At 38.3% G+C, this 24789-nt stretch overlaps 1 protein-coding gene across 1 annotated transcript; it reads left to right on the top strand.

The window, feature by feature from the left end:
* Window positions 1–19726: 19726 nt before the first annotated feature.
* LOC104235558 (DNA repair RAD52-like protein 1, mitochondrial) lies at window positions 19727–24086 on the top strand. Its single transcript, XM_009789346.2, has 4 exons — window positions 19727–20067; window positions 22287–22324; window positions 22421–22515; window positions 23562–24086. The coding sequence occupies exons 1-4, from the start codon at window positions 19781–19783 to the stop codon at window positions 23703–23705; spliced, it is 564 nt and encodes a 187-aa protein (XP_009787648.1). The 5' UTR covers window positions 19727–19780; the 3' UTR covers window positions 23706–24086.
* The last annotated feature ends 703 nt before the right edge of the window (window positions 24087–24789 follow it).

Raw genomic sequence — 24789 nt, 5'->3', positions numbered from 1 at the left:
TGCATCGGAGCCCTCCGAGAAGGACTTGCTCATTAAGAACATGGCCGAAGAACTCAAGAAGCTAACAAGCCAAGTTCAAGGTGTTGAAGGCGACAGAGGGATAGAAGGCTTGAATTATAAAGATCTATGCATATAGCCGGATGTCGAACTGCTAGAAGGGTACAAACCTCCCAAGTTTGAGATGTTCGATGGTACAGGTGATCCCAGGGTTCATCTAAGGACTTATTGTAACAGGCTTGTTGGGGTCGGGAAAGATGAAAAGATCCGGATGAAGCTCTTTATGAGGAGCCTTACTGGGGACGCTTTGCCTTGGTATATCAGCCATAATCCCAAGAAATGGTCTAATTGGGTAAGCATGGCGTCAGAGTTCATGGACCGGTTCAGGTTTAGCACAGAAAATGCACTCGATGTCTTCTACATTCAGAATCTCAAGAAGAAACCTACTGAGACTTTCCGCGAGTATGCTACTCATTGGAGGTCAGAACCAGCCAAGGTCAGGCCCTTTCTAGACGAAGAACAGATGAATAAATTCTTCGTCAGGGCACAGGATCCACAATATTATGAGAGGTTAATGGTTATCAAAAATCACAAATTCTCTGACATCATCAAACTCGGAGAAAGAATCGAAGAAGGAATCAAGAGAGGGATGGTAACCAACTTCGAGGCACTGCAAGCCACAAATAAGGCACTCCAATCAGGTGGTATATCGAAGAAGAGAGATATTGGGGCAGTAATGGTGGCCCAGGGCCCAAAATCTCCACTTACTTATCAGACACCTCCACCCACATATCAGAAACCTCCACCCATATATCAGGCACCTCCACCCACATATCAAACACCTCCGCCCACATACCAAGCATCACCGCTTACATATCAGCCTTTATCTCCCATATATTCCCAACCAACCTCTATCCATCACACCTACAACTCCCAACGATCCCACTTCCAAACACCACCAGCTCGGCAATATTACCCAAGACCAAGACCCAACTTCGACCGCAAGACGCCTAGATAATACACCGCCATTGCTAAGCCCATCGACCAACTATATGAAAGGTTGAAAACTGCAGGCTACATCACTCATGTTCTTGCTATGGCACTAGAAAATCCATCCCAATGGGCCAACCCAAACAAAACTTGTGCATACCATTCCGATATGAAAGGGCACACCACTGCTGAGTGCCGAACATTAAAAGATAAGATCCAGACGCTAATTGACAACAAGGTCATATAAGCAAAGAAAGTCGCACCTAATGTCAGCAATAATCCCATCCCCGATCATAGAAGTAATGGTGTACATATGATAGAGACAAATGAAGAATGGTACCCTGAGGGGTCAATCAGGCTTATTCGAGAGGGCGATGACTTTAAGGTTGCAGTAACACTTACTCCTATTGTGGTTCAAACTCAGGCACCAATCGATGTTGAGGTAACTGCATCAGTTCTATTCGAAGTAGATGTGGCTCCACCCCCAGCCACCTCTACTCCATTTGAAGTAGAAGCGGTCACACCTTTTACTGTGACAGTATCAACCACACCCCCATTCAACTTAAAAGCAATACCCTGGGATTATGTTGTCGAGGATCGGCGAAAAGGGAAGACTAAGATAGAGGAATCTGACGTTGCACAAGGAATGACTAGAACTGGAAGAGTCTATACACCCAAACACCTGGGAGGTTCAAGTAAGGATGCCACTGCTAGGCAGCCTATCATTGAGACCAAGTCTGATGACCTGTGGAAGAAAGTACAAGCAAAAGAGTATTCTATTGTTGACCATCTGAACAAAGTCCCTGCTCAGATATCTATCCTGTCACTATTACAAAATTCAGAGGCACACAAGAATGCTTTGATGAAAGTACTGAGCGAGGCTTATGTACACAACAACATCACGGGTAGAGAAATGGCCAACATGGTTGGGCAAGTACTAGAAATTCATAATATTATCTTCCACGAAGATGAGCTACCACCTGAAGGTCTGAATCACAATCGAGCATTGCATATTACGGTACAATTTGAAGACAAGTTCATTATCAGGGTCCTGGTTGATGGAGGTTCAAGCTTAAATATTTGTCCATTGGACACCCTGAAAGGTTTGGACAAAGGTTTTCATGAAATACAGACAAGAAGCATGAATGTGAAGGCTTTTGATGGGTCCCATAGGGCCACAATCGGGGAAATCAACCTTTGCTTGCAGATGGGCCAACTTGGTTTGACGTTGAATTCCAAGTGCTTGACATACCAACCTCATATAATCTTTTGTTAGGCCACCCATGGATCCATGTTGTTGGAGCTGTGCCTTCTACACTACATCAAGCCATAAAGTTTGAATGGAATTGTCGGGAAGTAATCATTCACGGAGATGGAAGTAACCCCATCTACACTAGACAAACCATCCCGGCCATTGGACATAGAAGAAGGCTAGGAGGGGAAACCTATCATCACATCAAATGGGTCAATACCATCGAGAAGGATAAATGGTGGAGTAACAAGATAGAAAGCATATTGGCATGGTTTGGATATGAACCTAGTAAAGGGTTGGGAAAGAACCTCCAAGGTATCACCAGGACAATACGGCTAAAATATCATGGTAACACCTTTGGGCTCGGATACCAGTACATATGGCAATAGTACAATGATTGTTCGCCTCCATGGTGTGGACCGTATTACCCTCCTGAGCAGCTAGTGCTACGTTTGGAACAATCTTTCCACCAGGCTGATACAATATGGGGAACTGCAGAAGAAGAAGCACTAGCTGGGTTAAAGAATTTGTTCTTAGAAGAGTAGGACATGGACTGTAGTGCCATAATTGATGAGGGGGAGGAAGAAGGCCTCACTATTTAGACCGTGGCAAAGGGAGTTATTCTCAGAAACTGGACCACCACACCATCCCGAGCCCGCTGAGTCCCTAGGTAGCTTGGCAGAATTTACCTCTATAGGCGTTTTACGCATTTAAAATTTCATGTAGTTTCGTTTTAATCTTTACTTGTTTCAAAATAAATGCTCGATTCATCGAGCCATGCTTTGTCTGAACAATTTCTCAAGTTTTAATCAAATACCTTTGCTCTTTATTATTCACTACTATCTTTACACTTTTTCTTTCTACAACGCTATTATTACTTTTCCTAATGAACCAGTAATTGTGACATGTAATAAGGCAACGCAACATGGGAATAGTGAATTAGAGGAAGAAGATGAGATACCTGAGGAAATTGTCAGGGAGGTTGAGAATTTTGAGAACAAGCCTAAGTCCAATCTGGATGAAACCGAAGTAGTAAATTTGGGAGACACCGACACCGTCAAGGAGACTCGCATCAGCATTCATTTGTCACCAATAGAGAAGGAATAATACATCCGTTTTCTAAAAGAATATGAGGACATCTTCACATGGTCGTATGATGATATGACTGTTTTGAGAACATCTATAGTAGCTCACCAGTTGCCCACTAATCCCATGTGTCCGCCAGTCAAGCAGAAACTTAGAAAATTCAAACCAAACATGAGTCTGAAAATCAAGGAGGAAGTTATCAAGCAGATCAAAGACAAAGTTCTCAGGGCGGTTGAGTACCCAACTTGGTTAACTAACATTGTGCCAGTTCCGAAGAAAGACGGGAAGGTCAAGGCATGTGTTGATTATCGAGATTTAAATAGAGCAAGTCCCAAGGACGATTTTTCACTGCCAAATATACACATCCTGATCGATAATTGTGCCAAGCACGAACTCCAATCCTTTGTAGATTGCTTCGCGGGTTATCACCAGATCTGGATGGATGAATAAAATGCAGAGAAGATAGCTTTTATTACACCTTGGGGTGTATATTTTTATAAGGTGATGCCATTCGGTTTGAAGAATGCTGGGGCCACTTACATGAAAGCCATGACAACCATCTTCCATGATATGATACACAAAGAAATAGAGGTGTATGTGGACGATGTCACTATCAAATCCAAGAGGGCCACAGATCACATAGCAGACTTGAGGAAGTTCTTCGACAGGCTAAGGAGGTACAATTTGAAATTGAACCCCGCAAAGTGTGCATTCGGGGTTCCCGCAGGAAAGTTATTGGGATTCACTGTCGGTCGTCGAGGGATCAAGCTTGATCCTTCTAAAGCCAAAGCTATTCAAGAGTTACCACCACCTAGGAGCAAAAAGGACATGATGAGCTTCCTAGGACGTCTCAATTATATCAGTCACTTTATAGCACAATACACAGTCATATGTGAACCCATCTTCAAGATGATGAGGAAAGTTGCCGAGACAAGTTGGACTGAGGATTGTCAGAAAGCTTTTGACAAGATCAAGGAGTACCTGTCCATACCACCAGTTCTGGTCCCACCAGAACCAGGATGACTTTTGCTACTTTATCTATCTGTATTGGATGGAGCCTTCAGATGTGTTTTGGGACAACACGATGAGACAGGAAGAAAGGAGCAGGCCATAATTATTTGAGCAAGAAGTTCACACCCTATGAAGCATGGTATTCTCTTTGAACGCACTTGTTATGCTTTGACCTGGACAACCCAGAAATTGAGGCATTACTTCTGTGCCTACACTACATATCTCATATCTAGGATGGATCATCTGAAGTACATATTTCAGAAACCCATGCCTACTGGGAAGTTGTCTAAGTAGCAAATACTACTAAGTGAGTTCGATATTGTCTATGTAACTCAAAAGGCGGTCAAAGGACAAGCATTGGCAGATCACCTAGCTGAAAATCCGGTGGGAGGAGAATACAAACCCTTGAATATATATTTTCCTGATAGAGCTGCAAATTTCAGAGGAGTGGGCATTGGAGCAGTTTTGGTATCAGAAACGGGTCAGCACTATCGGTATCTGCTAAACTTAGATTCCCCTGCACCAACAACATGGCAGAGTATGAAGCCTGCATATTAGGGTTCAATATGGCAGTTGACATGAACATTCAGGAGCTGCTAGTGATCGGTGATTCAAATTTGCTTGTGCACCAAGTACAAGGAGAGTGGTCCACCAAGAATTCCAAGATATTGCCATATCTGCACCATGTGCAGGAATTGAGAAAGAGGTTTACGAAGATAGAATTCCGACATGTGCCCAGAATTCAGAATGCGTTTGCCTATGCATTGGCCATTTTGTCATCCATGATACAATATCCAGATAAGAACTACATTGATCCCATTCCGGTAGGGATCCATAATCAGTCAGCATACTGTGCTCATGTTGAAGAAGAAGCGGACGGAAAACCCTAGTTCCATGACATCAAAGAATACTTATCAAAAGGAGAATACCCAAAGCATACAATTCACACTCAGAAATGCACACTCCGGAGATTCTCAAATCACTTCTTCCACAGCGGACGGAACTTGTACAGAAGAACTCCTGATTTAGGGTTACTAATGTGTGTCGACACGAAGGAAGATTCTAAGTTACTTGAAGAGATATATGTTGGGACTTGTGGTCTGCATATGAATGGTTTCGTTCTGGCTAAGAAGATACTCAGGGCAGGTTACTTTTGGATGACCATGGAAACGGATTGCATTCAATATGTCCGCAAATGCTTTCAATGTCAAGTGCATGCCAATATGATAAAAGTGCCACCGAACGAACTCAATGCAACAAGCTCACCTTGGCCATTTGCCGCTTGGGGAATGGATGTTATTGGTCCTATTGAGCCCACGGCTTCAAATGGACACAGGTTTATTCTGGTAGCCATTGATTACTCACAAAATGGGTAGAAGTTGCATGTTACAAAGCTTTAACCAAGAAAGTCGTCGCAGATTTTGTCAAGGATTGAATTGTTTGTCGATTTGGAGTTCCCGAGTCCATTTTTACTGACAACGCTGCCAATCTCAACAGTGATCTAATGAAAGCTATATGTGAAGCTTTCAAAATCAAGCACAAGAATTCCACAGCCTACAGACCTCAAATGAATGGAGCCATAGAAGCCGCCAACAAAAACATTAAGAAGATACTAAGGAAAGTGTTAGATAACCACAAGCAGTGGCATGAGAAGTTACCTTTGCTCTGTTGGGGTACCGCACCACGGTTCGCACATCAACCAGGGCAACGCCCTATATGCTGGTTTATGGTACTGAGGCTGTCATCCCAGTAGAGGTGGAGAATCCTTCTTTAAGAGTCATACAGGAAGCTGAACTTAGTGATGCAGAGTGGATAAGGAGCCGCTATGAACAATTGGCCCTTATCGATGGAAAAAGAATGAATACAGTGTGTCATGGACAACTTTATCAGAACAGAATGTCCAGATCTTTCAACAAAAAAGTTCAAACCAAGACAGTTCGCACCAGGGCAGCTTGTATTGAAGAAAATCTTCCCACATCAAGATGAAGCCAAAGGGAAATTCTCTCCTAACTGGCAAGGTACATACATGGTTCACAGGGTGCTGATAGGAGGAGCACTTATACTTGCAGAGATGGATGGAGAAATCTAGCCAAAACCAATCAATTCAAACGTAGTCAAGAGATACTATGCTTAGATATTTTACATTTCCTCACTTGATGTAATTGAACTACGCTTGACCTGATTCCCGTTTAAGAGGGGATACGTAGGCAGCCTTATGGGTTCGGTCATATCATAATAAAATTTTCATTTCCCCCAAAATCAGAAACTTGGCAGAATTTTGAGGAGGGTCCTCAAAATTCCGGAGCAAGTCCGCCCAATGCCAGCGCACACCAGAAAATCAGAAATCGGTTAAGAAACTAGGGAAAAATTTTGAGAAGGATTCTCAAAATTCCGAAGAAGATTCAGCAAGGCCTATTATCCGCAAACGGTCAAAAGATCATCTACCAAACTGGGGCAGAATTTTGAGGAGGACCCTTAAAATTCTAATATGAGATAGCTGCAATGCCTTTGAGACGTGTTACAGTCACTAGCTCATCAAATATTACTTGATATATCAATACGTTTCCAAAACAATTCTATTTTTATCAATAATTGCATATTTTTCGAAAATTCTATTTCCATAACAGTTAGGTGCTACCTAGGGGAACTCGAAGAGGCTTTCAGAACGGAGCAAGGCAAAGCCAGCCGACAGAAGCACGAACCAACCTCCCCTTCACCGAACTTACAATTTTTCTTTTAACACAGGCACATCTGACGTAACGATAGCACTCGCGAAACATGTATACACAAAGATAATTCACTATCGATCAGATCATCAGACATCGAATACCTCTCCAGCTAAGAAATACACTACCCTTATCTGTTATTCGCTCTTTGCATGGGACTAATCCCTGTTCCCCACATCTGCATGAGGATAATCCTTGCCTCCATATTTGCATGAGTCTAATCCTTGACTCCATGAGGCTAATCCCTGCCTCCATATTTGCATGAGTCTAATCCTTGACTCCATGATTGCATGAGGCTAATCCTTTCCTCTATACTTGCATGAGGCTAATCTGTGCCTCCATATTTGCATGAGTCTAACCCTTGACGCCATGAGGCTAATCCCTGCCTCTATATTTGCATGAGTCTAATCCTAGACTCTACATTGGCATGAGGCTAATCCTTGCCTCCCCATTTGCATGAGTTTAATCCTTGACTCCACACTTGTATGAGGCTAATCCTTGACTCCCTATTTGTATGAGTCTAATCCCTGACTCCACACTTGCATGAGGCTAATCCTTGCCTTTCTATTTGCATAAGGCTAATCTTTGCCCCCCTACTTGCACGAATCTAATCCCTGACTCCACGTTTGCATGAGGCTAATCCTTGCTTCTATACCTGCATGAGGCTAATCCTTGCCTCCATATTCGAATGCATCATTTTCATGGCCTGAGAACAGCATTTCATGACCTGCGAATCCCTTGCTAAACAATTCATGGCCCATGACATCATGGTCCAAAGACGTCATCTTTAATCGTCCAAAGATGACCCTCATGGTTCGAAGGGAATTTGCATCATGTTTAAAATTTTGCAAATACATTTGTAGCATCTTTTATCTGTAGGTAACCAGCTGGTAATTGCTATCCTAGAAGGAGCAATCTCGCTCTGGTTCACTCCAACTGTCTCGATCTTTAACCACTCGCCATAACCGCTTGCGCATCGCATGTCCATTCTTGTAGTAGTTTCATCGGCATACTTCGCGGATGAATCCAGAATTATACATGGCCTGATTCCTGTAAAACCAGGGATATGTAGGCAACTCAAAAACCGGAGTCTGACCTCTACCTTTCAAAACATCCTGTCCGGTCAAAATTGGTCATCATTTCTTTACTCGAAAACTTTTTCATCCTTCCCGGATAAAGATGGGCAGCTGTTGATACCTAATTTTTCCCTATATATTTTTATATATGCATAAATAACTTCAACATAGCATATATATGCATATATAAGCATGCACAAGGGTTTTACAATTTATTTCATAATTTTAGGAATTTAAATTGATTTATTTCCTCCCCTTTTATTCATAAAATCCCCAATAATTATTTTCCAAATTATTTTTACGATGATTTAGTCATTTAATATATATATGTATGCCAAAATATGGTTAATATATTTTTTATGCAATTTTATAATTGCATTTGCTATTTTTAAGCTAAATTGCATATAATTGCAATATTAGCCCATTTAATCTATAATTACATTTTTATATGCGTAAAACTGGTCCCTATATTTTTAAAATGATAAATATATATTTTGAATCAGTTTGGTAAATAAATTATTTTCCATAAGTTTTTTATTATTTATTATAAATTAATATAGGGAAAATTGGCTATTTAAATTATAGCCAGATTTGGCTTTCAATTGTAGCCTAAATTGAACCTAATACCCAGCCCAATTTCCTACTAAATTACCCGACCCAAACCCTATATACACTTACCCGACCCAGAACCCGTTAGATCATGGTCGTTGATCTGAAAGATCAACGACCCGTATTGTTTCTTTCCTTTTTTAATCCTAAACGACCCCTAACCCTAATCATTCTCTACACACCGTCTCCCCCAAATCCTCTCATCTCCTCTCTTCTCTCAACCTAACCCTAGCCCCCTTTCAATCGCCTCCCTTCTCCGGTCTTCTCCGGTGACCGCCCTTCGACCCCTAAGCCTCCAATGGCTCCTCCATTGCCACGCTCATCTTCTCTGAGGCCTTCAAGGGCCCTAGGTCACGTTGACTTATACCTGGGTCCTAAATAGGTTCTTCCATATCTACTCCGATGTGATTTCGAGGAAATTACACTGCATCTATTACGATCTTTGAGTTCCTAAATAGGTTCTTCCATATCTACTTGGGTTTCTTCTGAAACCCTAATTTTAGTCTACATCTCCTAGATATGTGCTATTTTTAAATGATTCGAGTCTGTTCCTTTTATGTTTTACACTGTTCTTGAACCACTTTTGCAAATCATCGATTTCAAGTTGTTTTCACTTTCTTCTAAAGTTAGGGTTTTTCGGAACTTAATCTACACTTTGTTTAAACTGATTTTTATGCTTAAACTTCTATCTTTTGCGTATGTCGACTGATTCTATGTTCTTACTGCTTTTTCAACTCGCCTATGTTAAAATCCCTAATTTTTCTAGATCTTCTTTGTTTGGTTCTATGTGTTAGCATGACTACTCGATACTTGTTAAGTTTCTGTGGTTACCTTGCTTCGAATATGTTCTTACTAAGTTCCTAGCCTAACTTATACCACATCTATGTAATTATGTTCATCTTGATTGTTCAAGACTTTCCTCTTTCTATCGATATTGTTGACCCTGCCTATTTGCTACGCCTATTTGTTCCTACTCTATTTATATGTTGAGTACAGAATCATAACTTCCTCTTGATTGATTCTGATTTCCTTAGTTTTATGGTTTAATTGAAAGATCTTCTTTTAAACCCTAAAACCTCGTCTGTTTAAATTAACTGATTCTCATACCTTATTTGCTATAGTACTTTATTCTTACTGAATTATTTCCTTAATAGGAGCTTTCTGAACATAGCCCTAATTGTCTACCCTATACTTACTGAATTTGAATCTTTCTTTATTAGTTGTATACTGATTTCTTTCCTTATTTATCACTTGTTCTTACTGTTTGAGTTAATTCCCTTGACTTAAGGGGAGTACTTGCCTTGATTTCCCGACTGACTGATTCTGAGTTCCTTAATTACTGATGGACTTTGATTTTTTAATTTATTTGCTACCTGCTTTCAGACTATAAATACCTTAGTCTTTTATTAACAGAGCAGGAACACTCTTGGTTCAAAACTATCTCTCTCACTTAAAAACTTTCTGCTCTCTTTTGTGCTAATTGCTACTGCTCTAAGTTAGCCGGCTGCAAGCCAAGGCTAACCATTGTGTTCTCATGTTCTTTCACTTTGCTTACTATCCTCTTTACTGGTATGTTCTAGCTCCAATTCAAAGTTACAACAATAATATGATTCTCTTATTGTTTCAGTTCATCATGTTTCTAGTTTACTTCTGTTTTTGGTTTTGTTGTGAAACTTGTAGTTGATGTTTACATTATTAGCATGTTATATACTTCCCTTCCTTAAAAATCAGTGTATTACCCCTCTGTTTGTTTCTGAGCATGTCTACACCAATCATCTCTTACTTGTTATGTGTTTACCACCATGAATCCCCAAATCCCTATCACCCCTTCATGTGAGTTTGTTCTTTATGTTTAATTTTGTGACTATGTCTAGTCAGCTGCTTCTGAGCATGACTATACCAATTACTAGATCTTTGCTTAATTATGTGTCATATGTATCTCCAAACCCCTTGACCCCTATTTGTGGCTACTGAACTTGCCTTGGTGTTGTGACTCCTGACTGTGTATGAACCTGTCCTAAGGTGTTGTGTTTGGACTTCTGTTCATTTCTTCAATCTCTTTTCAAACAGTCCCTGTGTTTTACTAAATTACTTTCAAACAGACTTCCTTTTATACAGTTTTTCACTAAAACCTTTCAACTTGTGTCAATCACTTTCACTCTACTCTTAGTCAATAAGTTCTACCCCCTCCAGTATGTATACTGCCTTGGGATCCTCTTAAGAACCCTCTGAACTCTGGCATACTGAGGCTGGCCTTTCCACACTGCACTTGTTCAATCTTTCGTTACTAAGTCTAGGTGTAAGCACTGCCCGGGATCCTTGAGATCCCTAGGGAGCTTTGATGCACCTAGACTCTGACATTGTCTATGGAATTGAGGCATTTGAGGCCATTGGAGGCTTTGGGCATCTGGGCCTAATCGAAGGATCCCTATAGAATAGCTTCTTATTTTCTTATTTACTTATACAATTCATTCATTGGTCTGTAATAACTTGTAAATAAATATTGGGGTATTTAGTGAAAGGGATGGTAGATACATGTCTATGGGGTAATACGGGTAGAAATCATGTTCATAGGACTTTACATCTAATCTGATTGCTTTATCAAATAGAAATCATGCTTATAGGGCTTTACATTTTGTCATCTCACCATGCTAGAAACCATGCCTATATGTTCCAAATAATCATGCCTTCGATGTCTTAAAATCAGATTAACAAAGTTAGATATCATGCCTATAGGGAACCATATTTGAAATTATGCCTGTCAATTTCAACTAGTCTAAATGATTCAACTTAGTCTACGTTTTAGTTCACTTCTAAACAAGTTTAATTAATGGTCTATTTTCCTGAAACGAGTTCTTTCAAAACTGCCTTAATCTGTTAGATAACATGACTATAGGGATTAAAGAGTCCGTTTCAAAACCTGCTTTGTTTCACTATAAATGTAGCCATTGGTAGTCCGCGTATAGGCAAGCCTTTAGGGCATTTTCAAAACTACGATCCTGAAACTGTTTCTATTGCTTAATGTCTTTTTGATCTTAACAGGCTTTTAAAGACTAATAGGCAACTGTTAGGGTCTTTACTTCTGGGTCTAAAATAAAGTGCTTATCTTCTGCATATTCACCTAGACATCCTACTTTAAGATATTGTCTAATAAAAGCCCTTAATTGTGCTTGAGTCGTGCTGTTTGTATGCTTGTTTGAGGAGGAAACTTTGAACCTCTATTTGCTCCCTTTTATGTGCTGAAAAGTCCTAAGTGTTTTGCTTGTCGCCTTAGAATTTTCACCTTTAAAACCTTAGGGGCCCGTCTAGAACCACTTATAGGTAGAGGTCCTAAATCCCTCCAGGACCATTAAAAAGGGACGAGTAGCAGCACACAATAGAAATCATTTACCAAACACTTGCTTTTCATGATCACTAAGGGGATGGGAAGGGTAGATATGGGATATGATGAGAAGGTGCTAATGTCACGTGTATCCCCTCATCGAGGAGTTTTTACCGGACATTGTGTGGGGTGATCTTATAGGATAATCAACCTAAGACCCCTCCTTTACCAAAACTCTTTTTTATTTAAACCTTTGTTTTACAACTTGTCCAAATCTTTATCTTATTATCCAACGTGCTTTACTTACAACCTATTTGATCCAACTGTTTATTTGTAATGGACTAATTTGTGAATATAAGTTCAGCCGGGACCCACAGTTGTGGACCAAGGGGGTGCCTAACACCTTCCCTTCGAGGTTACTTCGAGCCCTTACCCTAATCTCTGGTAATGCAAACCAATTCAAGAGTTAATCACTCTAGGTGCCCTAACTCACCATAACCCGTTAGATGGAGACTCTTCAAATACCTAATTCCCAAAAGGAAACGAGTCATTACCCCCATGGAATGTCAAAACTCGGACCTCTCTCCGCGAGAAGGGAAAAAAGGGGGTGCGACAATTAGATTGATTCACATGGGGTGATACCATGCTTTCATAACCGTATCTCATAGCATCCCAATATGATTCACATTGCGTGAGTATTTTAATGATGTCCAATTCACGAGATCCCTTTCTTTTCTCCGTCAAATCATTACTCAATCGAAGGCCCAAGTGTCATCCTTTGTCTATAACAATTACACCCTCAGGGCAGCATTCCATCTCTTCTAAATGTCATTAGACTTAGACTATTTTGAGTTCATTCAGGGTATAGTGAGTTTTGTATGACTTAGAGAAACCATATGCTCTTCTTGTTTTCATGGGCTTAATCCCGGGGACTTATTCATTTTCGTCACCTTTTCACTTGCCTTTCCTCATCCTTACTCATGTTTCCTTAAAACTTTGTCGTTCTACCATACTTTAGCTTGTGACCTATACATATCCATTTATACTACTTGCAACTTTCCTTCAACTTTCTTGCACCTTAGATTTCTTTATGGTATCCTGGAACGTCAAGCGAGACATCACATCGTCTCCAACTTTTCTCTACTCTCTTAACTACATCTCCTAGTACTTAGAAACCATAGGCTAGAAGACAAGCCACCGACGATGCCGCTATCATTCCTGGTTATTGGATCCCCGTGCTTATAGCCTTCTATCCAAAATATGGACTATTCATGATCTTCTGCCCTTGAGTATCTCGTATGTTGTTTACCTTTACCTTACTTACCTTAAAATCTCGCATCGTATATTATATCTCTTTCCTGACCTCCCTTCCACCTAGGTGTAATTCATGTCCATAACTTGAAGCTCTATTATAATACTCGCACCTCTGGTACATACACAATCTGGTGGGAGCTTCGTACTGACTTCTTATGAGGCTGGTACTTCTTCTAACTGGCTTCCTTGTAGAGCCATTGTAGATTATGGTTGTTGTGTTATTTCTCTTGAACATCTGATATTAAGAGTGATTCTATCATGTTCTCAAGCACAACTTCTATAATTTTTCTAAGTCCAATAATCAGACTCCTGATTTACTTGGGTGATGTAGCTCTTTAGTTTCCTCCTTCTTCTGATCGACCTTTATGTCGGCTTAAATTATCCCCCGATCTGGGGTTCATGGTATTAGTTATTCTGTTTAGCCTTTCATGGGTGCTGAGGAATATACATGATACAATCCTTCATTAATTACCTAGGCTCAATTCTTTCTTTTAACATATACCAGAATCTTCTACTGCTGTATATGCTGCATGTATAAAACTTCGAACCTTTAAGTGCGTTCATAACATAACCAATTATGGATCATTGATCGAATAATTTCTTTTGTTCCATCTTATCTTTCTTTCAACGTAAGCTATTACTTTTTCTGGTCTTTCCGCCCCCTTGTTGCGTCCATACTTAGCTTATCTTAGTGCCCACACATGCCAGAGTTTTCATGCAACTTATATGATCTCGAATATTACTTTTAATTTTTACTTCCCATTTATTAGCCACGGTAGGTGCCACTTTCCTTTGGAGTGCTTACAATGTTGTTGTGAGACTATTGTTACACGACCATTCTCTAAATATCTCCTGAATCTTCTTCTATTATCTATTCTACTATCGCCGGAACGAAATATGAAATTCTCATAATGCCGACTATTATCAAATCACTCAGTCCCTAACTCATGTTTAATTTATCTTGTTCACCAATCCATACTAGTTTCTATTACTCAGAGGTCTAATTTTTCCTTCTGTTAATCACGTTAGAGCTGCGAACTTATTTCTCAAAATGAGGATATAACTTTATGGCCTATACTCTTTTGTTATCTCAAGGCCTGTCACCTCTCGTCTTTTTCTTTAATTGACTGTAGACTCTATAATACTGTCATCTTTTCGATCTACTGTTGTCATCCATGTATCATATCTTACTCATATTGCTTCATTAAGTCTTTTCTTATTTCCCACTAATATTTATGTCTATCACTTTATTCTGAAAACTCGAACAAGACAATTTTTTTGTCTTTAGCTCCCCTTGCTCCATCCAGTGGCTCTTCGGGTTGCTTAGCGTTCTCGCACTACTAGAGGCGCGAGCCACACTAAGGTAATATTTATCCCTTCCAGGCTTTCCGTGCCTATCTTCTGTGTGTTTTTTTTCATGCTATTATCCACATCTAATTGTAATATTCTAGAGTGCACCATCTGGGTGCCTCACAAAGAGATCTATTAAAACTTTTGAAATATCCTTCGGAAATGTCAGCTAACACAAACAATCCATTTACCATTTTGGGTTACCCTAACCCCAGCCGGATCCTATTATCCTGTCCTTTTCTTAAACTACACATGTTAGCCCCCAATAAGGTATAACTGAGATGGGTGTGGCCAATTCTATATACATCTGTTACTATTGAAGGTAAGTCACAATGCTTATACTTTTCTATCGGAGTTGAAAATACCGATAATCTTCATTAACTAGGTACCTCGTACTTTTCTCATCTTGCTCCTTTTACTTGTTGAAGCTTGTATCTATCTTCTGAATCTCTTATTGCCTCTCATTATAGAGGTGGATAGGCATTCTTGCCTTAAGGCTTCTTATCAGGAAGCTTACACCTTTCAGTACACCCATGACCTGCTAAAGACCTCACATTTACTTATCGTAGGCATCATACAAAAATCCAATTCCTCTAACTCAGCTCTTCCACAACTATCTCTCTTTCCAACCTTCTTTCCGGATGTAGGTATCGTCTTATTATGAATAAAATAGAATTTCAGAACTTGAATTCTTATAAGTGAGCTCTACCACACGATCTAGAGTAAGAAGAAAGAGTGACAATCCTAAATGCCCTGTAGCCTCATGCTTATAAGTGTGGAGCACTACACACCCATAAACAAGACTTTACTAGACACGGCTTGTAGACTTTCTAAGACAGAACTGCTCTGATACCACTTTTGTCACGACCCAAACCTATGGGCCGCAACGGGCACCCGGTACCATACTCAACTGAGTACCAACGTAACGTATCTTTCTTATTACATCATCATATACACGTGACATGCATGCCAAATAGGCTAACATAACCATTTATAAACTCAAAACATAGGCCGATAAGGCTGTACAATGTTTCACGCATACGATATATGTCTACAAGCCTCTAAGAGTACATAAATGTCAAAAAGGTTGGGACAAAGTCCCGCCATACCAAACAATACACATCTAAATCATAAACCAAACAAGCAACTCCGAAGCAAATGGAGCGCTCCAACATCTTCCGCTGAGCTGATAGCCTACTTGGAGGGCTCTCGACCTGTCTATCGGGACCTGCGGGCATGAAACACAGTGTCCCAAGGCAAAAAGGGACGTCAATACGAAAAATGTACCGAGTATGTAAGGCACATAAATAAGTACATAACATATATGGAAGAAATATAGAGTAATTGACTCAACCTGTAAGTCTGCATAACTCTGTAAATCATAAATTACTTTTAGCGTCATGCATATGTGTATGAATGCCATGTCGTGCATAGGTACATGTTTCATAATATCATCAGCCTCTGAGGACATCCCATCATATCATATCGGCCTTTGTGGGCAAAATCATCAACGTATACCAGCTGATCAGGTGGTGGTACGTATATAACACCATAATCGTTCCCATATCCCATATACATATATATACATACATATATACGCGTATATAATGCCATCTGGTCACGGGTCAATGTACATGAATACAATGCATGAAAAGTACGTTAATAAAATCTTTCTGAATGTCATAAGACCATTTTGCCTTTGAGTAATATCATAAAGTAAACTCTTTTCAACTTTCGTATTTTTCTGAGACCCATGAACAAATGATAAAATATTATGACACATGGAAATTCAAGAACATAGATATCTCTAATACTTTTATGAATAGAGTCATTTATGGAATTTGTGCATTTGCATGTTTCGTTCGTATCGTATGGATCATGCCAAAAGAAAGAAGGGATAGCCTTAACATACCAGGAGTAGGGAAAACTCCGTATAATATTCTTGAAGATTGCACTGTACTCTTTTGGAATCGCAAAATTTTACGTTGCTACGATTCTAACAATTTTTGTTGGAAACCTGCGTGGATTGAATTTAGAACCCCAAAAATCGGATTGAATTTTTGCTTCTGTTCTTGAAGCCTTGAACGAACCAAGCTCCAGTTCTTTGAATTATTTGGAACGAATCAAACTTCTACTTTATGAAGCATTTGATTGACCTAAGCTTATGGCTTTTGAAGCAATTTGAAACTAGGAAGTGGTATATAGGATTCTTACTTGGTATTGAACGTTTCTAACTTTCGTTGTCCAAGTCTTTGTTCAAATAGAAAATTAGACTTATAACAAGTCTTGTTTTGTTAAATTTCCACCTAACCTTAGGTAGCCAACTAAGCATATTGGACTCTTAGTCACTTATGTTTGGTTAATTTAATGGCTGCCACGTTTTTGTGGGGAAGGGATTAATCTTATCCAAATATATCCCCAGTTAATTAGGTAATATTTCGTTACCCTATAATTAATCAATTACCCGCAAAATTGAGAATTATTCACACTTACTTAAAATATTACTCACTTTTCACATACGTTATACACTTTACTATTATGGTCATGTGGTACCTTGTATGATACTAGTCCATAAATACCGAGTATTTTAGCTCGAGCCGTATTTTATCCCAACATGCCAAATTTGGACGAAAATTCGTTTTCTTTGACTTGCTTCCCCTTTCACCTTTACGAATTTACTTATTATTTGCTTGAAATAGCATAATCCTTATAATCTCCAAATAATCTTTTCTTTGGACTAATGTCAATTACCTTACAACAAATCTAATGTACAATATTTCAGGGTGCAACATCGTCGTAACTTAATACTGCGAAGCATGACATCACCGTAATGTAATACTACTGGGTGCAACACTGTCGTAACTTAATACTGCGAAGCGTAACATCATCGTAATGCAATACTGCTGGGTGCAATACTATCGTAACTTAATACTGCAGAGGGTAACATCATCGTAATATATTACTGCAGAGCATAATATCGACGTAATACTGCGGGGCGTAACAATATTATACTGGAATTCCAGTATATTATACTAGAGTATTTTTCGGATTTTGAGTAGTGTTTTTGTTCAGATTTATCTTTACATGAAAAGTTGCTAAATTTCGATTACTTTTGAATTTACTGTGGTTATTTTTGAATGACCACTTGTAAATCTGACTATTTTTGAATTTCTCCCGCTTAAAAACTCTTAGCTTAATCCTACTCCAATGCGAGTAGGGCTAGGACGATCTCACGGGCAAGTCCATTTTGATGATTCCAACTTGAATAATCAAAAAATTATACGGAGTATCTCCAATGAGACTTCTCTTAGCTGAGTGTTCTCCTAATTAGCGGTATTTAATAAATGGATTCCGCCTTTTTTCTCCTTTAATTCTTGCTTTACCAAGCATACCATAATTTCAAATTTAGAGGCTTAAAATTCTTATTTGGGTTTGAAATTCGAAGTTAATGGTTAATACTGTTAAAATCGTCTAAGTGTTGATCATTTATATTTAAACATCCCGTTTAAACACTAATTTGTGATTTACTTTAAAGATCTCAAAACTCTATTGTTGGTTCTTGAAATTATTGAAGAAGACAAAATGGGTCTTCTTCATTTGGTGTTATTTGACTAAATTAGTGATTGATGATCATTTGTGTTGGCATTTTGAGGCTTTGTTTTAAATTTAAGATCCTTTAGAGCAGAGTTGGGATGGTTTGATCGAAATTGAACTTACAAATTCGAATAACATTTTGTTGATTAACATATAAAATTATTGCAATCGAATAGACTTTGATGAACAATTAAATAGATAGGTCGATTGCAGATAATACAAAGTTATGCCAATTTGGATGAGTTTGGTAAACAATTGAAAAAGCACAAAATTTATGCCAATCTGGTAGAGTTTGTGAACAGTAATATAAGTAGAGTAAATATAGCATAAAGTCTACTGATCCGGTAGATAAATCCCTAAAAAATTGCGCGGATCCTACGGTTACTTTTTAAATATATTTAAAAATAAAAATAATATTTAAATACTAGCCCCTTATTGGGGCATTCTTGTCGATCACCCAAAATGGAGGTGAATATATTAGGGCAGAGCCAACTACTGTAAATTGATTCCCCATTGTTGAGAAATTAAATTGCGTAAATAAGGTATAATTAAATTATTTTTTGTATATATAGAGATGGTTGAATTCCCTTGATAGAGAAACTTCTAGTGTAGAGATAAAGGGGGTTTAATAGCACTTTGAGTCATAGGTTCAAATCTCAAATGTGTCATTGTTATATTTTTTCTGAATCCTTTTGCTAGAATTCAATATTTATTATACTATTTTAAGGGATAATTCAAATTTTGCTTCATAACACTAACTTCTCTTATAGTTTACGATGTTAAGCTTATTTTTTATAGTAGTTTCTTAAACCTATTTTTCGTTAATGCTAAAAATTATAATTTAATTGATATACACTTTCTAATATTAAACTCTTCTAAGTAATTAATTAATTTTATTAAAAAAAACTTATTAGCAAATCCTTTAAGAGAATATCAAATTGAAGAGAATATTTTGCTCCTTTTGGAAAATAGAGGAGCTTTGTGCCATTTGCTCATTTTCCAATAAATAAACCCTTTTAAAAGCGGCAATGGGGTTTTATAGCCCGTTTGGCCAAGCTGCAAAAATCAGCTTATTTTGAGAAGTATTTTTTTCAAAAGTGCTTTCTCAAAAGTATTTTTGGTAAGAAGCAGTTTGTGTTTGGCTAATTAGTTTGAAAAGCACTTCTCAATAGCAATTAATGTTTAGTCAAATTTTAAAAAAATATTTTTCTCAAAAGTGCTTCTCAAAAAAGTGCTTTTGAAGATAAACTATTTTTTTCTGCTTCTGCTTCTGCTCAAAAATACTTTTTTTCCTTCCAAAAGCCTGACCAAATACCTCAATTTTTTGCCAAAAATAGTTTTGGTAAAAAAAGAAAAGAAAAGTACTTTTGTCCCAAAAAACTTGCCGGTTATTAGAGGGTTCTGTGGGAGTATTGTGGCACACACCAGAGCGAACTAAGGAAGCGGGAAAGTCATGGCCTTTTCTTCATTGCATTCAACCTCTTCTTCTGTGTTGAACAGAGTCCGATTTTGCCAGCGCTCTTTCTCTGCCAAGCCCTCTTCTAATCGGGCAGTCAAAGACAAAGACAGAAAGAAAATGATGTCTGATTGCGACAGGGAAACCCCGGAGTACGATGTCCCAACTTCAGGAATCAGCCGACCACTTTCTGAGATACTCAAAGAGCTGAACAAGAAGGTCCCTGATTCCCTCATCAAGTTTCGCCACGAACCTAATGGCTTCTCCCTCAAATATATCCCCTGGTCGGTGGCCTTCTTTTTTCTGTCTCATTTACGCTAGGTTCTTTTATTTTTAGAATGTTTATCGGAATCTGCTCTGCGCTCTACTAGTGTTTGTTTGATTTTGAGGGGAAATTTTTTGTTTGCTTGCGCTTACCTTTTGCATTTATTAGTTGTATCGGACTTGCTTAGGGTTGGGTGTGGGGGTTATGGTTTTGGTTGAGGGTTATTGATGGCATATCTTGCATAACTGAGCTCCAACATTTGCTTGAACTTGTCTAAATTCTGTATTTTTGTTTCAAATTTAGTGATTTCTTTGATGCATATGTCTGGCAAAAGGCTTGTAATGTTTTCTTTTTTATAACGGAGAAATCCCTGAGAGGATCAGTGCACATGGTTCGAAGCTCGGTTGACAATGGATCCGCAGCTCTGCTCTTCTCCACTTAAATACCAAGCTTTTTTTGTGGCAAGGTTCGAACATGTGATGCGCGCCTAACCAAAAATCATGTGTTGCCCTCTTATCAAAGTTGGGGGACAAAACCTTGTAGGGTTATACTCACTTGAAAATTCTAGTTTGACTCTATTGATTGACAACTTGTCCTGTGTCTGTTTGCCTTAAGAGTACTTTGTTCAATAAAACCAGGAGCATTCACGTCTACACCACTTTGCCCGTGTTCATGTAGAGCCACCCTTCAGTTAATAGGTACTCCCAAGGCGTCAACCAACTCCCTAGCATATCCTTCTTACGCAGAGAACATCCAGAATAGATTCCTTGTCCTATAAATTAATTTTGATGCTCAACCAAATATTTTGGTCAGGCATTTTCTTGGCTAACCTAAATGGTAGATGGACACATTTTTCTGTTTGATTATAAGCTGTGTTTTTGTTACATTAATTAATGCAAAAGAGGACAATGAACCGGAGATAAATTTATTTTTATGCAATGTAATATGTGTTCGATTCGTCAACTGCCTCCTCTAGTTTAGAGGAACTATGATAGTGCAGCTCCTGCTAAAAGGAGCTAAATTCAACTCTTATGAAAACATTTGAGCTTCCAACCAAAACTTTAAGGCAATGGGTGGAACGGCCCAAGACCTTTGTAGACCTCTTCGGAAGCCTTTGCTCGATCCTTGTGGGACAATTAATAACTCGAAAATTCTTGTTTTTATTTTTCGAAAAAGTATACTCAATAATTCTGTCTTTCTTCACCTTTGAGGATTCACAAACATTAAACAGAATTTATAGAACACCTTTCAATTAGACTGTTCTATGTTCTTCAAAGCACTAGTCAACTGTTAATATGATCTGGCAGAGACTTGTTTGACGTGCTAGTTAGCCATTTTGAGTGTGTTTGGCTTGGCAACAAATAATTTGCGAAGAAAGTTATCCTTAATGATGCCATTTTCATGTATTTGTCTCCATTGAAATATGAATAACTTTTTTTTCAAGGAAAATGTTTCCTCATAAAGGAGAAATGACTTATGTTCAGGAAGGAACTTATTTTCCTTTGGGAACATCCCAAAATTTACTTTTTATCACTAACTTCAATCAACGCTTAGAAATTATTGTCAATTTCTTAAACTCAAAAATATCACCAAAATACTACTCCCTCCGTTTCAGTTTATGTGAACCCATTTGACTGGGCACGAAGTTTAAGAAAAGAGAGAAGACTTTTGAACTTGTGGTGTAAAATGAAGCACATATATTTTGTGTGGCTATAAATCATTGCATAAAGGTAAATTGTTTCCAAATAGGGAAAGAGGTCATTCTTTTTGGCACGGACTAAAAAGGAAATAGGTTCACATAAATTGAAACGGAGGGAGTATCATTTTATCGTGTAAAACTCTTTATTCGATTACTATATGTTAGTACATACTTCTATACTCAACCAAACAGGGTAAATGGACCTTAAAATGATTTCCCAGATAAAATATTTTCTATGAAATACATTGTCCTTCATACCAAGTGCACCAAAGCATCAATTTGGGTGGTCATCTTTGTTTCACCAAGATTCTGCTTGGTCAATTTCGTAGCTCAGTTGATTTTGAAATATGTGGACATAAGTGCATTTGTAAAATTGTACAGCGGAGCATATTTTTTACGTTTTATATTGATGTGAGCCTTCAATCATTTCTGGATCTGACATGTTAACACTTTTCTGGAATAGTGTGTTCTATTGTTTCTTTTGCTTTTTACGATATAAAGAAAATTGATTACTCTTTGTGACTTTTGAATCTTTGCAGGCATATTGTGAATAGGATTCTGAACTTACATGCTCCGGGTATGTCAAAGATCCTTCTGTTTTTTCCTTTTCTGAGAATTAAAACTTTTTTTAATTTAGTCAGCCAGTTGACAATCAAATTTGTTGACAAATCAGAATGGTCTGGTGAAGTTCGTAGCATCACTTACTCATCTGATGGCAAGTCAGTTTCAGTTGTTTACCGTGTAACACTATATGGGACTGATGCAGAGGTATTGCTGTCTTTGTTACTTGCTTCACAACTTGTTTCTATAATTAAGGTGTTTTTTGTGTAGTCATAACTAGCTGCTGTATATATCATTTTTGCAATCTTTTTCTGGGGCAAATCTATGTGATCAATTAGTTTTTCCAATGCTATTGTTTATGAGGTGCTGCCTTTTAACTTGAGAAGACCTACCTAAAAAGCCGCAGATAGACCATGTAACAAACTTTAAAGCGAAAGAAAAGTCCAGTGATTCTCATAAAATTAGTTCCGCTTTTAAGGACTTCATTAGATGTATTAGCAGATAATTCTTTTCTTTTTCGTTAAGTGGTATTTAAGTTTTTTTAGCAGACAATTTTTTTAGGGTTAAGCAAGAACCCTAAAAAAGCCTTCTGAAATACAATAACCAATCAATGATGTAATGCAATATGTCCAGAATGTTCGGAGCAGATTACCTTCTTAAATATTCTTTTTGGTGTGAATCTAAGTTACTTTGGTTTCGTCCATTGCATAATTGCTAATTTTATGTAAGCATAGAGTAGCTAATCTTACTTAACTACAAGGACACCTTTTTGGTTTGAGTCTAAGCTACTTCAGTTTTGTCCATTGCATAATAGCTGATGCCCGTTTAAGCATAGAATAGCTAATCTTACTTAAGTAGAAGGGCGCCTGGTGCTTATTATTTACTGCACTTTGTATCTCAGCGGCATGGCAACTTTTACTTTGTTGTGATGTCCCTTTAATTTCAACAGGCTTGTAGCTGATATCAGAATTGTGATTGTTTTTCTTGAATTCCATTTCTTCGTCTATTGGGGTATGGATGATAACAGGTGACATGTTATCCATGATGAAATACTTATAAGATGCCACTGCATGTAACAACTAGGAGCAAACCTCAACAAATAGATGCCTCAGTTCTGTACATTCAGCTGCTTGCTACCTAGTTTTCTAGCTTGCTTGTATTTCATTTATATCAGAGTTTTTAGCTTATCAAAGAAGATGATAGAGTATATGATTTTAAATTTCTTGCTCCGTCTCTCTTACTGTTTTGACTAGATATATCGGGAATCAACTGGCACTGCTTCAGTAGATGACCCAGGTTATGGGGATCCTGTGCAGAAGGCAGAAGGTATGGCATTTCGTCGAGCTTGTGCTCGTTTTGGGCTGGGACTTCATCTTTATCATGAGGACATGTCATAGACTGGGAGATCCAAGTTTCTTTTTGGCATCAGCAAAGATCCCAAGTTTCCTAGTGGTAATAGAGATTACCAAGGAGGAAACTGTAATTAACTCTGGTTCTTGATGCTCCGTCGTGTTGTAAGATTGCTGTATTATCTTGCTCCAAGCTGTCAAATTTTACCCATCAACTAATGACAGTAGGTATAAGTGTCTATATATCTGACCGGTTAAGGGGGAGGTTTTGATATTTCCTGCCAATGTTTTAGGCTTAAGAAGCTTTGTTTGTTGCAAGTAGAGGGCTGTAGGGTCTTTTCTAGATCTTCATTTTGTAAAAGCCCAATGATGTTCTTTCGATGTTCATTTGGCCGTGGATAGTTGGTAGTTTACATTTTGTTCCTCCAACGCAGTTTGCTTATCTTTCACTACAACAACAACAACCCAGTATAATCCCACAAGTGGGGTCTGGAGAGGGTAATATGTACGCAGACCTTACCCCTACCCCAAAGGGTAGAGAGGCTGTTTCCAGGAGACCCTCGGCTCAAAAAATGCTAACATATTTGTCCCTAATGCTAACATATTTCTCAAAGTTAGGTTTCCCGGCTCAATTTGTCCATCCATTTGAGAATGACAACAACAACAAACTAACAATTTAATTCATATTCTTCCCCAAAAGAACCCTCCAAAAGTGGCTAAGGAACTTTGAATCCCTGTCGCTCTAAACAACTTTGTGCTATATTGTGCAAAATCCAGTGTTGTGATACTTTGGTCGATGTAAACAATGATCTTGATGCATTCCTGGTAGCATTTTTTAATTGATTCTGCAGCGTAAGATACTTCCAACTTTGATAACAAACCAAAAATATGTATTTCACAAAGAAGATCTAGAATTGAGATTTTAGGAGTTAGAAAGTTGTTTTACCTAGATGAATATGTTCCTGTATCAAAAAGAAAGAAAGAAAAAGAACAATCATTGACGTTTAACTGTTACATTAAGTCGATAATATAGCAATTACATTTGGAAATTGAACACTGGAAATACCAGATTTTGTTTCCCAATATATCTGACCTAAAACATCAAAAGGAAAATTGGGATGAAAAGTAAAGT

Source organism: Nicotiana sylvestris, chromosome 3 (genome assembly GCF_000393655.2).
Source record: "Nicotiana sylvestris chromosome 3, ASM39365v2, whole genome shotgun sequence".
Taxonomy (NCBI): domain Eukaryota; kingdom Viridiplantae; phylum Streptophyta; class Magnoliopsida; order Solanales; family Solanaceae; genus Nicotiana; species Nicotiana sylvestris.
This window is presented reverse-complemented; position numbering and strand designations above follow the sequence as displayed.